The sequence below is a fragment of the Xenia sp. Carnegie-2017 genome, unplaced genomic scaffold (genome assembly GCF_021976095.1).
Source record: "Xenia sp. Carnegie-2017 unplaced genomic scaffold, XeniaSp_v1 HiC_scaffold_14, whole genome shotgun sequence".
NCBI lineage: Eukaryota > Metazoa > Cnidaria > Anthozoa > Malacalcyonacea > Xeniidae > Xenia > Xenia sp. Carnegie-2017.
In genome coordinates, this window is record NW_025813447.1 from 243,534 (window position 1) to 259,155 (window position 15,622).

Here is a 15,622-nt window from a genome sequence, read left to right on the forward strand (position 1 = left end):
GAACAAATCTCCGATTTTTTCTAAACGGGAAACTCTTAAAATCAGAACAAAACCTAAGAACACCACAAGAATGACTTACTTAATGTGCACACCACACAAGTGGTCAAAAACAGAGTAAGGCCTGGGGACAACAAAGACTGATTTAACAAAAGAAAAATGCGAACCAAGGTGTGCATGTTCCTAGCGTATCGAAAAGATTTAAAGGCTGACATGATTGTCGTCAGTATATTTTCTGAAACACATAAACCATCGAAGAATGCTACATAGGTAAGTGTTTATTCTTATTTATTACATACATAGATACATAGAGGTATATAAAAATATAGAAGTTATACTTTCTGTATCTACATGCCGACTAACATTAGCAGACGATGTCTTCGGGTTTTCAAAAATATTTGCGTCCAAAGACAGAGGAAAAGAACGAGAATAACGCGAAACAAATATTGTAATGGAAGAGTTGACTTTTTTTGAAAAATGTTTTTGTTGAATCGTTTTCATATCTAAACATGAAGCGAAAATAAGCGTTTTCTGCGAAACCTATTAAAGATTCCTAGTAAAACAGGAAGAGATGCTACGAAATGCACATCTGACGTGCTTACATTATAAAACTAACACAATGGCCACAAATATGCAATCATCTAAGTAATAAAATGACACAAACAAAGCATTCTCTAAAATTATTAGTAATTTTATTAAAAATTCTCTGTTCTTTTTATTCAATCAATTGTTGTTTGACTGACAAAACAAACACGGCAACGTTATACGGTGAGCCGATGTCAATCTACGCTACACAAACAGTTCAACTTTTAGTTAAAAATTATTATCGATGAGTTATTTTAAATACAAAATGATGAAATCAAACGAAAATTCTATCAATTCAAGAGAAGACAGTTTCCACAATCGTTATATTCTCATATCTCAGTAGGAATCAGGATTTCGAATCATCATTTTCTTTTAAAATATTTTTCTCATCGTTTTTAATACAACAAAATAACAGAAAATCAAAACAAAATGAGGTGTAGAAGTAAGAATGCTTTTTAAATCGCACAATAACATCCGACACCTCTCAATGTTTTGAAATAAGATCTAATCTATTACAACTTTAATTTAACATGCATCGTAATCAAATTCTTAATAATTTATACACACCCCTCCCTCCCTCCCAGGTGGAAAGCATGGCATCCCTCGTATCCCAGAGGTAAAGCATGGCAAAATATATAATCTTCTGTATACTGACTACTACCAATTCTTCCACTTGAAGAAGCTTGCTTTCCATTATAAAAGTCACAGTTATTTCAACGCGTGCCAAATGAAATGCGTTCGTGTCATGCACAATACTATAGGATATTTTGCTTTTTCATCTACCTTAAATATACCATATTCAACGACTTCACTCGCGAATGCTCTCCAGACTTGACAATAATGAAACATTAATGTTTAACTCTGAGTGTAAGAAGATGTCCCAGTTTTTATGTAAGATATAACTTTTTCAAGACATTCTTCTCTATTTAATAATTGTTTCAGCTGATGTTCGCCATTATGATCGCGTGAGATGGCGACGACATTTGTTGCATTTCTTTTTCGTAACTGCTCCAAAGCATATTCAGTTGATGGAAGATCAAGGAGAACGACAAGTTCCCAATGTACAGGTAAGTCATCAATGTTGTCAGTTGTAACAATAACTTGATATTGGCGTCGTTTCATAGCAGAAATAATATCTTTTTGTTGAGGCGATTTAGAACCTACATAATATAAAGTAAAAATATTGTTTATAAAACTTATAACAAAATGTTTATTGTTGGAAAGTGCATTTAAAATGAAACTTAAAATATGAAAATGTCATGAAAAGTAAAAAACAAATAGGATTATAAAAATAGGATTAGGTATCTGAAGTACTTCATGTATCACTGAAGGAAAGTGAAAATGAAAGGAAAAATGACACAGCATAGTCAAACTGGAGAAATTTTCAAACTAAAACAATATAACGACTAAAACAATTAATGTCAAGATGGTAGGAAGGCACGACAGACAACTTACCATCAATGAAAGTAGTTTTCACATTTCTGTTCACCAATTGAGGACATCTTGATAAATAATTGGCCAACACGTTTGCAGTTTTAATTAACTTCACTATGACAAGAGCAAGTGGCCTTTCAGACGATACGCGAGCGTTTTCCCACTGAATTATCGTCAATTGCTGAAGTAGTTCATTCAATCCTGAGCCGCGGGGACAGGTGACACTGGGATCTAAAGACGAGGCACTTAATGAGAATTTTTTCAGAAATAAACTCTTTACAAAAGTAAACACCAGCTACTAACCCCATGATGGCGTCATTTCATCCATCAATATTTGACGCAATAATTCAAACCCAGGAAGGCCTACGTTATTGGCCCAGCCAAACCCACAAGGATCACGTGATAAGTTCATGAGCAACTCCTTCGCTAAATCCTCACCACATTCGACGAGAGTAAAAATGACTTCGCAAATTGCTACATAATGTCGCCATGTTTTCATACATGAAGGTCGATGAGGACGTTTATCCGATGATTGCCCAGTTAATTCGATCAGTTTAAGAAAGGCATCACTGTTGACTGAATCTTTCTTGAACGAGATTTTCACAAGCTCTTGATAAGAGTTCAAATACGTCCATTTAGCGGCCAAATTATCAAACACAAGATTGAAGTACGTTCCCAGGAGAAAAAACATCTTGGATTCATTTTGACTCAACGTCGTATGCACACATACATACATGGCTTCTTTCTTCGCTTTATGTAATTCGACAAGAGATTCTTCAACTCGGCACAGACAGATATCTCCCATAGAAGACAACACCATTTCCAGTTCTTGCAAAGTTTCTTGCGGACTATCGCCACCGTTAGACGAGCCAAGAAAACCAAGCAACTTGGGAATATATCCATCAGACAAATCCACTTTTGACTTCCTGTAGTATTCTTGCAATATCTTCATTAATGACTCATCTGTTTTGCACATTTCAACGTTATGAACAAGCAAAAGACATGCATCACGCCACGACAAGGCACCACATTTAAGTAAACTTAGACATGTTGCTGAAGTAAGCACCGAAACATTAACGCGTCCGATAGACTGCTTAAGTGATCCAGCATGCACAGCTACGTTTATTTTCTTTCGTTTATTCTTGGAAATAAGTTCTTTTCGTAGAAATTGCGATACTTTTAAGGCAGTTAATAAATCAGGTACAATCACAAACGCTTGTTTTGATGGATTTAATATCAACAAATGGGCAATAACTTGGGCCATGACGAGATTTTGACCTGTTCCACAAGGTAAATAACTAACGATATCTTCACACATCGCAGACTTGTAAATCTCTTTTTGATACGCATTCAGTGGAGTCAGTATGAGATCATCCATAATTTCATAAGCTGTAGTTTTCATTGGTAATGGTGGAGAACATCTGGATTTACTTGGTGGAAAATTTTGAATTATTTTCTCATTACGAGGTGAACGTTCATTTGAGCTTTGCACGAACTCATGATTAGCTTTACCCTTCTTTGGACCACTCCAAAATCCGTTCGTTGAATCAGAAATGTTCTTTCTTTTATACAATCCATTTGCACGACCATGTTCTACTGAAACAGACTGGTGCTTGGAGGAAATACCAGAGGACGTTCCTGTCGCAACGGCACGATGGCGTGATGATTCATTACCAGGAGAATTTTGAGTAGAATTTATGTCACAACCATTCGTATTGGGAGATAATGTTGAAACATTGTGTTCATTGGTATTCGCACAGGTTATGCTTGTTGGCTGAGAAAAAAGTGAAGATGGGAAAGTATCATTATTATTTTCCAAGGACATATTCACATCTTCATTTACTTTCTGAACAGTATCCAAATCTGGACTTCTTCGTTTTCGTTCCTCTCCTATCACTCCAATATTACATCGAGATTTTACTCGCTTCCATCTTTGATCACCATCGCTCGTTATCACGTTGCGTTTGAGCAAACTTTGTAAAATACAGTTAAGAGTAAGGTCGTCAACGAACTTTATTCTATTTTTAATCTCAAAAAAAGTAATTGAGCGACAGTTTTCGTCAAACATACTCAACAAAATAGCTTCAATATGAGAGTCGTAATGATGAATGTAGTGATTGTCTTCGTGATGTTTGTCAACAATTGGAGGAGAAAAATGACTGGTTTTGTTATTTAAAACATTTCCAGACGAGGATAGCAAATTTGCTGTACTATTGGTTATTGTGGTAGTGGGTGGAAAGTGAATTTGATCTTTCTCGTGTTGCATGTAATTTCCATCCACCGTTAGTTGATTGAATTGATTCAACAGCGGTTCGTACGAAGTATGAATAATACTGTCAACCAAAGACCATAATATTGGAGCATAACCCGACTTCGTAACCAAAAGATTCTTCTCCAACTCATTCAATATTAGATTAACGTCATAAGTTGAAAGGTTTGGAATTCTTGAGGAAATATCACTTGACGAAGTACCTTCATCTTCATTTTTCAACACATTCAAGATGGCTTGTATGTCAAGACTTTTTCTTTCGAACTCAATGAGCAAGGAAGAATTATAATTGCTTGAATGTTCTTTGTTCCAAAAGCTATCATTAGGTGAACATTCGGTAAAATAGAAATTTTCGTTCGCTTTTTCACATTCGGGAGAACTTTGAGGGTGGGTGGTCGGCTGGTCAGTATTTTTTGGAAAGCAAAACAAACCATCGTTGGATGAAGCCAGACTGGACGAACTTGACGTGTCAGAATAAATTGATTGCTTTTCCACTAAACAATGACAATAAAAAACACCTACGTCACAAACCCCTTGAGCCCTTCAATCTACGCATGCGTCAAAAACCACTTCAGTGTAAAAAACCGATGCCTAGTGTGATGTCTAATGCGCCTACAGTATACATACTAAAAACACGCAAATGTTGTCCATAAATTGTCCGTTTCCCAAAGCAAAATAAATGAATGATTGAATTAACACGAGATTTTGAGTATCTATGACTCAGCACTCACAAATTGTTTTCCAAGTCACAAAATTTATGATTTCCCTTCTCAATCCACTACATACGAAGCTTCGGTCTTGCTTATCAAGACCGTAAAAGATGAAATAATTCGCCATAGCAGTTTTGAAAACAAAGCAAACGTATTAATGGCGATAATTCTTTAAAAATAATGAACAAAAGTGAATATGAAAATATAAATATGTAACGTCGAAGGAACATTATGAATTTGATAAAGCATATCGCGTCTTTATATACATATATATATAGCACGGACATAAATGTTAAAACAAAATACAAATAATATATGTAGGTAACAATGCTTTTTAACCTCACCAAGTTTAAAATATAATTCTAGGTAGGAAATTGAAGACACTATTTTGATTTTTATTGGTTCCGAGAATGGCGATAGTCAGAATCAACCGACCATTTTCCAATAGCTATAATTCTTGCGATAAACTAGTAGAAATATTGTATATTTACAGATATGAAAAGTATCTTTGAGTAAAGAAGGATATATATACTTTAAATTATAGTAAATAACAATACTTTAAATTGTAGTAAATAACACTAGTAGCATCAAAGGTTCGTGACATTACAGCAACAATGCGCACGCCATATAAAATTTTAAAATTTTGATACCAGCGCCACAAATCATCTAACCAACATTAAAATTGACAATTTTCGATTTAAACGTGTTGTTCTTTAACATCTTTATAAAAGTTGAATTAATAAAAGAATATTCTCTGTATTCGCCGGGAAAACCTAACACCGACATTTTGGTATTGCCAACAATAAACACATGTCTTCATTAAGAAATTTATATTTCTATAGGTGTTCATCGCTTAAAGCATGCTTATCCCTACACAGAAAAGAATCGACCATAAATACAAATGTTTTCGGTAAAAATGGACAGACTGGTCGACAATAAAGTGTAGAAATTGGTATACCTCTATAATAGCGACAACGCCTTTTACATAAATACCGACGCAAACTATTTGTATATGATGTTGCAATTTTCAATAGAATTCATACAATATAGTGATCCTGTTACTTTATCCTTATTACTACAATTTTCTACGACATTTCTATACAACTTTTCCATCATAAACATGTTTCACAAAGAATACAAAAGATCACATGTATAACACACAATGCGCGTAACACAAAAATTCATATTTTCATAAATGGTATAAAAGCTAGTAGCTTACGCCACCCACAAGGAACGGCTCTCTATTTCTCATTTTTAAGGTTTCCCCTATAAGCAACCTCATGACTTAGGTATAATTTTACCAATACTCCACAATACAGCATAGAATACGCCTAGATCTTTCAATCCTCCGTAAAATTATGTATCCGCACCATTACAATAAAAGTGAAAATTTACTTTCATTTTCTGAGAAGAAAGTAGTACCCCATAGTTCTTTTTTGCTTCGAGCTGGCAGAGTTAAAATTGAAATATTTCATAAAAAAGCGCAGATATCTTACTCAACATGCTTGCCCTGTTTTTATATTCGCAGTCAGAACGCATCCATATAGTAAGAACGCAAGATAGCTTTAAGCTCGAAAAAATTAACAAAACTAAAACTATTAAACCATCTGTAGTAAAAAAACAGTTCTCATGAAAAAGATAATGGAAAAAAACCGGAGAAAGTATAGCAGCTTCGTGAATTTTTCTCGATCTTACACACAGGCATCAAGAATAATATAGAGAGAGTCTTATAACCATTAAAATTTTTCCATCGAATAAGTTAGCAGGTGAATCGAGTTTTCTTTTTTTTAGCAAGCAGAAAAAGATTTTAAAGAGGTCTGGTATATCTAATACTGAACGATGAATCCCGCCGTAAAGAAATCACAACAGAGTTTCGAGACAAACTACTTACAGAGGAACCTAAATTCTCCAAATATATCTTTAGGTTCGCTATCCTTGTCGTACGTTAGATTTTCCCATGAAGAAGAGAACTTAGGTGTTCTCTGTTGAATTCCAGGTTTCAAATCTTCCGACTGAGATGCTCCAAAGTTATTTTTTCTCTGCAACGTTGCTTTCTTTCCCTTCAATAAAACCTTTCGTTCCTGTTTCTTGTGTAGCTTGCCGTTGAAATGGGCCTGAGAAACTTTCAGCGATTGAAGACGAATATCGCAAATTTCACAGTAGTTTTTAAAGCCGAGACGTTGTTCTTCGAGTGCCTTCACCTTTTTTTGATGCATTTTTCCTCGGAAATGATCGATAGCCGTCATTTTAGAAGTTAAAGGAACATTACATACTTCGCAGTGATCCGGTGTTTTATCAAAGTCCGTTCCGAGTTCTTCTGCTTTTTTCCTTGCTTCTTCGCGCTTAATATGATTTTTGCCACGGCAATGTGCACGTCGTTGTTCCACAGAATTTAATTTTACATCGCAAATTGTACAATGAAACATTTTTACAGTAAATAGAAGCGATATGTACAACAATGTATGTGTAAACAGCTTCCACTGTAGACATCTTATTTCGCATACAATACATAGCCATGAAAACGAGACAACCGGTAATAAATGTACTCAATAATTTCCAAGTAAATCTAAGTTTTTCTTGGTAAGACTTCGACTATCTCACTTCCTGCGCACTGTTTACTTCCGTTCTTCACATATATCTGCCGCTGACATATATATACACAGGCGCATCACTGACGAACGCTAAATTATGGTCGTTTAAGTATAAACTTACATTTGTTGAAATATCTTCAATCGAAGCTTGTATTTTAATCAGAATTTTCAATCTTTTGCAAATCCTACAGAACAAAGAAATAAGAAAAAAATTGAATCAGACAACTTCATCAATACAACGCCTGTCGTAGAAATCAACTGAGCAGAGAATTCTGTACTGTACAGCGTACACAAACCTGTTTAATGGCTGGCGGAAAGTCGTCAAAATGATTCAAACAGCAGGCCAAGCAAATTCTTTTGGTATAAAATATACTGCACTTCTATGGAAAGAAAGAATTTTATTACGTATTTTGATGAGATGGTTACAGTTACATGAACGATGTTCTTTATTTAGTTTTTACCTGATTGCAACAAACTGCAATATTACAAAATGAACAGTGCCCACCAAGCACAATAAAATTTGCCTCCATTGTAAAGGGGTCCTTCATGATATAAGCGTCCTCAAGCAATCTAAGATAAATTATTTGCTTCAAGAACATAATTGCCAAAAAAATTCAAGAAAATTATCAATAAATTGACCATACTGCTATTGTAGCGAGTAATTAGAAAGATGCTACAAGTGCAAGTATTTGGAAATTTTTTAAACCACTGAAATTTCATGAACATACTCAAGCAACAACAGCTCAAATTTGACACTCAATGCAATTTGCTGAAGACACCAACAAATTCTGAGTTTTTTGCTTGTTGTTTCAAAAAAACAACTCAAAAGTATACATTTAATATAAAACAAATTCCGAAGAAACAAGACATCTTGAGATTGCAAAATATGAATCAAAACAAGACGAGAAGTAAACTGTAAATTTTCGACTTTATTTCAAAGTCATCCTCAGACAGAATGAATGATTTTTTTTTTAAATTGTCGGCTGGTCATGGTTTTAAAGTATACATTTGGTAATTTATTTATTTCCATGTAGCATTTATTTCGAAACCCAAATATAATACTGCTATCCATAATCATTTTATTTTGCTTGCAATATTGCTGACGTGTTCTGCATATATTGACCGTAAAAGCCATGAATTAGTAATTAATTATGAACATGTGTTTACAAAAACTTCAACATGCTTTGATTGAACACATTTTTATACACCAATGAACATACTCACTACCAACTAACATTATCATATCAATGAAAGATAATTTTATTTTATGAATTTAATGAATGGTATATTTCATTCTCGTAAATTCATTTCATAAACCTTGACCTTTTTATATTTTCTTATCATTGTCTGCAAAGTTTCATAAATGAGTTAGGCCAACCAAACCTTGAGAAGAAAATCAATCTAAGGCATTCACCATTTACATTGAAATTGGTCATTTTTCTCATTAATAATGAAACAAGCACAAGATCAAACCAACATCAAATGAAAACCTTAGAATAACAACAGATGTATCACTCAACAATGTTGACAACCAAATAACTAGTATTTCTAATAATATTTTACTGCCATATTAGAGTCTGAATTCTTCAAATTTGCATGGTTTCTAGAAGTCGCAGTCGTTAAGTCTTTAAATGAATCTTTCAGAACAGTATTTCTTACTTCAAGAAGAAACTTAAAAAAAGACAGCTTGTTTTAACAAAAACGAACCGACCGACACGACGTTCTCGCAATTAAATTTATTTTTATCCTAAAACATTATCAATATTCGACTACAAAACATAGGGCTACGGTCATGTACACACACATTTATAAAATCATCTTTCTTAACATGTCTATTTAAGGCTTAAATTGTCGATTTAAAAGCAGACAAAATTCGGTATTGTATAGCAACGAAAGTAAAGACAGCCATGTAAAATTCTAAGACACAAATACAGATACAAATAAACTAAATTATACTCACATAAGATCCTTATAAAACGGTGGTTTGCTTCCAAAGTAATCATAATGTGTGCTAAACTCGCATTTCACACATTTGAAATGCTTTGATGAGATTTTTGCGTCCATATAGCAGGGCCACGACAATGTTAAGTTTTCAAGGGGCTGTAAATCTGAGAATTTCGCCCAGTGTTCCAGCTAAAGAGAAAGGAAATGACACCACTACCGGAAGTACAATTTATCTATAAACAAGTTGATCTCAAATATGTGAACTGGACAAGCGAAAAGTTACCAATCCAATACAAGTTATCGTTGCTGGACTTTGAAAAAAATTAATTTAAAAAAATACAGCAAATGTTCGTGTATTGTACACATAGTAAAAACATATAGAATTTAGACAAGTAATTCTAAATATGAAAGGACGAATTTTTATGACTAAGTCTATTGGAAATTGAAAATCACAACAAATACAAACATTCAATGATTGCAACCATTTGTGAGATGACTCGTGCCTTAAATAAAACAGTCATTCTGTCGTTATTGTTCCAGGACAATGTGATCTTAAAAGCAATTAAACACAATATTGAGGACTGAGGTCAAAGTTCGTCATTTCTCACCCCCACACCCCCCGGTATATTTGCTTGACTGATCAACTTGCAACAACCTGTCAATAAGTGTAACACAAACTTGTCACTTTCGTCCCATATAAGATCATTTTCATTTAATACAAATATGGAAAATAAGAACGTAAAGGTAGTTCTCGTTTATGTAATTAGCCTTTTAGTATGTATGATAAGTTGTTATTCAAATTTAGAACTGTTAGAAAAACAACAATCTGGGCAGAAAAAATACGAAGGGTAAGATTGGTCCTGCATCCTTTTCTACTTAACCGTCTTATTCGTGAAAATGTTTTAACGGCATAATCTTTTATTAAGGCATAAAGTAGTTCGTGTCTTTCCAAAAACAAAACAAGATATCGATTTAATCAAGTCTTTGGAAGAAGATCCAAATATTGAGGTAGAATTACTGACATTTTACACTATAAAAAGGAGTGCTTGTAAATTTTCATAATCTATATTCGTTCAGGTAGACTTTTGGTCAAGAACCAGAAACATTGATATTCATGTGACACCAGAAGACTATTTTAAACTCGAAGGGTATTTTCAAAATTGGAAAATCAAGAGTCATATATTAAATGATAATCTTCAAAAAAGTTTTGACGAAGAAGAAAAAGGATATTATCGACATAATGAAGAATGGCATTCAAATTATCATAATTTTGATGAGGTATTAGATCGTGTATCTTTACAGTCAAATGCCTTTAAAACATCTAACTTATCTCGTGTACAGATTATGCAAAAGATGAATAGCTTGCACGAGTTCGGTCGAACTACGATAGTAAATATTGGTAATTCTTATGAAGGAAAAGAGATTCGTGGTCTTCAGGTAGTTGTATGATTTGCTTAATAAAATAGTGACATCATGTTTAAATCCTTCTCATAACTGTAGATTTCAAACGGTAAAGGAAATAATGACAAACAAAAAATTGTTGTTATTTGTGGTCTACATGCGAGAGAGTGGATATCTCATGCCACCTGTATGTACATTATGGAAAATGTAAGGTTCTTTGCTAAAAATGTTCCTCATTCCTTCATTCTTTATTCACATTATTTTTCGTTTCATAGATGGTCATGCAATACGGTAAAAATTTCAACATAACGAAAATGGTTGATCGTTTTGATTGGGTTATTTTTCCAGTAATGAATCCGGACGGTTATATTTATTCTTGGAAAAAGGTAAATGGTTACTTCCTTTCTTTATATGACTCTTTATCTAATATTGTTTTATTTCATAAGGATCGTTTGTGGAGGAAAAATCGTCAACCAAATCCTAATTCATTATGCAATGGTACTGATCTTAATAGGAACTGGGATTACGAATTCGGAGGTTCGTTAATTCAGATATTTTTACCAGAGATGCGTAATCAATACTGACACCATAAATTTTATACTCAGGATCTGGTTCAAGTAAAAATCCTTGCAGTGAACTTTATCATGGAAAAGCTCCGTTTTCTTCTCCTGAAGTGAACGCAATTGCAAGCTATACTAAAAGATTTAAGGAGAAAATTTTTTGTTTCCTTGATATTCATTCATACAGTCAACTACTTATGTATCCATGGAGTTACAGTAAAGATGCTGAGGCCAAAGACAAGATTGAACTGGTATGTATCATAGTAATCATAACAAAACTTAGTATTATAATAACGATAAAAATATTGCAAATCATTTCATTTACTTCTATAGCACAACGTTGCAGTAAAAGCAGTTAAAGCATTGACAAGTTACTATGGAACAGACTTTGAAACAGGACCTGGTGCTGTTGTTATATGTAAGCTGACTGAATATTTTGAAATTTGTTTTACAATTCAGCATTTACAATCAGGCAAAAATGGATTTTTTAGATGAAGCTTCGGGATGCAGTAAAGATTGGGCCTATGGTTCCATGGGAATCAAATATTCTTACGTTTTTGAACTACGTGATACTGGTAAACATGGCTTTCTTTTACCGAAAAAATATATTGTACCAACGGCCGAAGAAACACTTGCTGCTTTTCATAGTATTGCCATTAATATGAATGATTATGAAAATAAAATAACGGAAGCTATATGAGAGATGATGTATAATAATTTTGATGTGAAAATACTATATTGATATTTATAATTATTGGACCAATAAAAGCTTTTCCAGCAGGACTCTGGAATTTCGTTCAAATTACGAGAATCGCGTAACTTTCTATCAAATAATACATGGCCAGTTAACATTCTCAGTCATCTATAAGTTACTAACAAGTTCATTTATACCATTAAGTATTTCATTTCCTGACTCGACAATTTGCTGTGGAGGTACAATAAAACCTCGTTCATCTTGAAATGTTGGTCTTAGTTCAATGCTGTATGAATGCACTACACCAAGATATGCATAAACCCAGTCCGTCGCATCACCAGTTGTGGGATCTGAAAGTAATGTCATTTCAAAGTTTAAAAAATGCTTTTCTTTCTAAAGAGAAGAATACTTACAGATAACAATCGAAGCTGGTCCATATATGAATTTCTTTCCATGAACTGAAGCAATGGCATTTGCAACTTTTCTCATCATTGGTTTCTAATATCGTCAAAAAAATTAACAAAAACTTTTTACTGAGAAACAAAAGAGCAACTCATATTAATATTTGATTACATGAGTATGTTTATAATGCGAAGAATAACGAGTTGTATGTCCCCATGGCGACATAAATAATTGACCAAATGAATGAATATCAAGAAAGACTTTAATATTCTTCCTATGAGATAACAGATATTTTCCTAACGAGTAAGTCTCTGGTTCAGAAAATGGATGCCGACCATGGTATAAAACGTTACATGGATTTTCACTTGTACCGACACCTATACAAATAATACATCATATATAATAAACCAAATCATTACCTACGAACATACCCTCAGTCATACGATATAAAGATATTTACTTACGTCATTATTTAGAAATACTTACCAGACCAATGATGATTAAAATTTCTATTCAGATCAACGCCTATACATCCAGCTTTACCGACAGAACGACTTTTACGCCAAAATCGTTCCTATTCGTTTATCCAAAATAAGTTTATATGCTAAAATAACACTTACTAAAAACATGAAATTTTTTACCGTCGTAAAGGAATACTCATAACCGTCAACATTGAGTACAGGAAGAATGACCCATGTATAATTTTGACGAAGAGAAGTCGTATTACTTAGTAACTGAAAGAAAACGAAACTGTAAGGAAAATGATGTTATCTTCATGTTAATATCATTAAATATGTATGACCTTACATGGCGTGCAAGAAACATGCATGTTGCAGGACTTAACCATTCTCTTGCATGAAGACCACAACTTAAGAAAATTATTGGTTTCGCATCACGTTCTCTTTCAAATACCTAAAATCGTTTAATGATTATTTTGTATTCATTACTTATTTCAATCCATTCTAAAGATTTTTTAAGTTTTTACCTTGATGGCATAAATCTTTCGATACTCATACGAAGTACCAATATCTATAAGTTTTGCATGATTTGTTTCTTGAGCAAGTCTTTGCATTTCTTCAAGAATCTGATTAAAAAAAAGACTGATAAATGAATGAAACATACGTTGTCTAAATCTAAAGTGTATATAAAAACAGACCTCGGAATATGGATGGTATTTAGAATCATAAGCAAGATCAGATGTCGCGTTACTTGGATAATATTCTTTTTGCAGTAGTCTTTGTAAATCATTGTTTAGTATAATCAATGATATATTGTGATAATGTAAGACTGCATTTAATTCTTCAATATAGTGTGGTGGAACTCTTATGTCAACTGCTCGGTTTAAACGTGTTGGATAAGACCAGAAATCAAGCTGCAGAGAAAACAACAATAACAAAAATTTCATTAAACAGTCCAGCTCTGATTTAGCAACACGCCAACAAATCGTAATCACCTCAAGCGATGAAGATGCAGCGTTCAATTTTTGTAAAAATAACAAAGTATCTAGAGATCTTGGAATGATTCGAACCAGTTTGTGCCTAAACCGAATGAGAACAATTAAAAAGTCATTCTGAATTGCTGTTAATGTTCACGATACAGACGTAGGCAAGTTTTTTCTTACATATAAATATAAACTTATTAACTTTAAGCTGTGAAAATGTATTTACAAAAAGAACCATAAAAATTTCGCAACATTTCTGAGGATCACTAACGACAGCCATGTGTGTGGGCCTTTTAACAATTTATTATTTAGGTTGATGAGAAATTCTAAAGTTGATGATATTGGTGCTGACTTGATATAATCTCATTGTTTGAATTGCAACTCTTGTTACAATCAATGAACGTTTGCTGTTCCATGGAGGAGGACCAAATTTAAAAAGATATATTTCTTTAGAAAACATGTATAATACATAGCGACTATTTCATTAAGAATTATAAATACATTACGACAGGGAAAAACCAGTACATAAATACGACACTTGAAGTATTGAGAGACAAAAGAGGTTTATGAAGGAATGGCAGTATGGCACAATTCATAACAAGGATCTCTCAAAGTACATTTCCATTTAGATAAAATAAAAAAGTTTAAGTTCATAAATTAACAGTTTTGATTTTCAACATGGCTGGCTTGTATCAGATTACAAACAAAGAACGCATTTTTAAGCATTCTTTATAGATTATTAATGAGAAAATGGACATAATTCAACACATACCCATCATAATGAACTTTAAATACGCCAATTGAGACATCAATAACAAAAAGAAAAAGAAAAAGAAAAAAAGTGAGTGATTTCATGACGATTTTAATTAAAATTATTGACGATTGGTAAGATAATTACAAAGGTAATGGTATTTAAGATATCTCACCTTTTCAATTAAGGTCAGTTCCGTTCATTACTGCGCATGACCTTTTATGTGAGATCCACTTTCTAATTATAAAAGTTGATCTGCTATTTATTGTTTAAGTAACATTCATTATGTTATCCATTCATGAAAATAACAGGACTTGGTTGAAAAGATTTGTCACAGAAGATGCATGGTAAGCTGTGAAAGACGATCAAAATGGGTTGACTTGTCTGCTCTATCACGCAGGAGCAGCAAGTGCGACATTTCTTTTCACGCATCTTTCTAATGTTATATGTAAATACCTTAAGGAATAAAAATTTTTTCTAAATTTTTCTAAATATGTATACGAAAAGAAAACTATCATCTTTCTTAAGTGGAGTAAACAACACATTTCTTTCGTATTGCTTTGTTAGTTTTTTTGTGTTCACTTCATACAAAAAAAACAGATTTTTAAAGAAATGAATAGTTATAACGTTTTAAAATATTTATATCGATCAGGACTAAAACTTGCACGCCAGCTTACTGACTAACTTTGAAGGTTAAACAGTTTTTTAATGTGACATATTGGCTATAAATAGACTTGGAGAGGAGTAAATCATGTGTTAACTTACATAAACTTTGTCAAATTCATCTAATATTTGTCTGACAATCTTTTTAAGGAGACATAATTTAATTACTAAAGGGTAGGA

General features: G+C 33.1%; 4 protein-coding genes across 4 annotated transcripts; 1 reads left to right on the forward strand and 3 right to left on the reverse strand.

The window, feature by feature from the left end:
• Nucleotides 1-672: 672 nt before the first annotated feature.
• On the reverse strand, nucleotides 673-7,432 carry LOC124434215. The gene is made up of 4 exons (XM_046984094.1): nucleotides 6,887-7,432; nucleotides 2,320-4,779; nucleotides 2,038-2,247; nucleotides 673-1,742 (listed from the first exon to the last, which is right to left on the reverse strand). Exons 1-4 carry the CDS (start codon nucleotides 7,419-7,421, stop codon nucleotides 1,438-1,440), a joined length of 3,510 nt encoding a protein of 1,169 aa, XP_046840050.1. The 5' UTR covers nucleotides 7,422-7,432; the 3' UTR covers nucleotides 673-1,437.
• On the reverse strand, nucleotides 7,371-9,934 carry LOC124434230 (cysteine-rich DPF motif domain-containing protein 1-like). The gene is made up of 4 exons (XM_046984111.1): nucleotides 9,547-9,934; nucleotides 8,048-8,156; nucleotides 7,883-7,966; nucleotides 7,371-7,771 (listed from the first exon to the last, which is right to left on the reverse strand). Exons 1-4 carry the CDS (start codon nucleotides 9,648-9,650, stop codon nucleotides 7,742-7,744), a joined length of 327 nt encoding a protein of 108 aa, XP_046840067.1. The 5' UTR covers nucleotides 9,651-9,934; the 3' UTR covers nucleotides 7,371-7,741.
• Nucleotides 9,935-10,108: 174 nt separating this feature from the next.
• On the forward strand, nucleotides 10,109-12,296 carry LOC124434223 (zinc carboxypeptidase-like). Its single transcript, XM_046984102.1, has 10 exons — nucleotides 10,109-10,378; nucleotides 10,457-10,538; nucleotides 10,608-10,808; nucleotides 10,872-10,967; nucleotides 11,031-11,138; nucleotides 11,207-11,317; nucleotides 11,378-11,468; nucleotides 11,537-11,742; nucleotides 11,825-11,909; nucleotides 11,983-12,296. Exons 1-10 carry the CDS (start codon nucleotides 10,254-10,256, stop codon nucleotides 12,189-12,191), a joined length of 1,314 nt encoding a protein of 437 aa, XP_046840058.1. The 5' UTR covers nucleotides 10,109-10,253; the 3' UTR covers nucleotides 12,192-12,296.
• LOC124434227 (carboxypeptidase B-like) lies at nucleotides 12,185-14,912 on the reverse strand. Its single transcript, XM_046984107.1, has 10 exons — nucleotides 14,801-14,912; nucleotides 14,041-14,125; nucleotides 13,744-13,959; nucleotides 13,573-13,671; nucleotides 13,395-13,499; nucleotides 13,229-13,321; nucleotides 13,074-13,161; nucleotides 12,759-12,964; nucleotides 12,599-12,683; nucleotides 12,185-12,535 (listed from the first exon to the last, which is right to left on the reverse strand). Exons 1-10 carry the CDS (start codon nucleotides 14,881-14,883, stop codon nucleotides 12,354-12,356), a joined length of 1,242 nt encoding a protein of 413 aa, XP_046840063.1. The 5' UTR covers nucleotides 14,884-14,912; the 3' UTR covers nucleotides 12,185-12,353.
• Nucleotides 14,913-15,622: the final 710 nt, after the last annotated feature.

Excerpts from the sequence above, each read along its gene's own strand:
- LOC124434215 (XM_046984094.1), bottom strand. The coding sequence starts at position 7,421 with ATGTTTCATTGTACAATTTGCGATGTAAAATTAAATTCTGTGGAACAA. Across the intron at positions 2,248-2,319 it reads TGAAATGACGCCATCATGGG|ATCCCAGTGTCACCTGTCCC; the intron begins GTTAGTAGCTGG and ends CCTCGTCTTTAG. Across the intron at positions 1,743-2,037 it reads GAAAACTACTTTCATTGATG|GTTCTAAATCGCCTCAACAA; the intron begins GTAAGTTGTCTG and ends TATATTATGTAG.
- LOC124434230 (XM_046984111.1), bottom strand. The coding sequence starts at position 9,650 with ATGGACGCAAAAATCTCATCAAAGCATTTCAAATGTGTGAAATGCGAG. Across the intron at positions 7,967-8,047 it reads TTGCAGTTTGTTGCAATCAG|AAGTGCAGTATATTTTATAC; the intron begins GTAAAAACTAAA and ends TTCTTTCCATAG. Across the intron at positions 7,772-7,882 it reads TTCCGCCAGCCATTAAACAG|GATTTGCAAAAGATTGAAAA; the intron begins GTTTGTGTACGC and ends TTTGTTCTGTAG.
- LOC124434223 (XM_046984102.1), top strand. The coding sequence starts at position 10,254 with ATGGAAAATAAGAACGTAAAGGTAGTTCTCGTTTATGTAATTAGCCTT. Across the intron at positions 10,809-10,871 it reads ATTATCATAATTTTGATGAG|ATTATGCAAAAGATGAATAG; the intron begins GTATTAGATCGT and ends TCTCGTGTACAG. Across the intron at positions 11,469-11,536 it reads CTGGGATTACGAATTCGGAG|GATCTGGTTCAAGTAAAAAT; the intron begins GTTCGTTAATTC and ends TTTTATACTCAG.
- LOC124434227 (XM_046984107.1), bottom strand. The coding sequence starts at position 14,883 with ATGAAATCACTCACTTTTTTTCTTTTTCTTTTTCTTTTTGTTATTGAT. Across the intron at positions 14,126-14,800 it reads TTTAAAGTTCATTATGATGG|GCACAAACTGGTTCGAATCA; the intron begins GTATGTGTTGAA and ends CATTCGGTTTAG. Across the intron at positions 13,672-13,743 it reads AATACCATCCATATTCCGAG|ATTCTTGAAGAAATGCAAAG; the intron begins GTCTGTTTTTAT and ends TTTTTTAATCAG.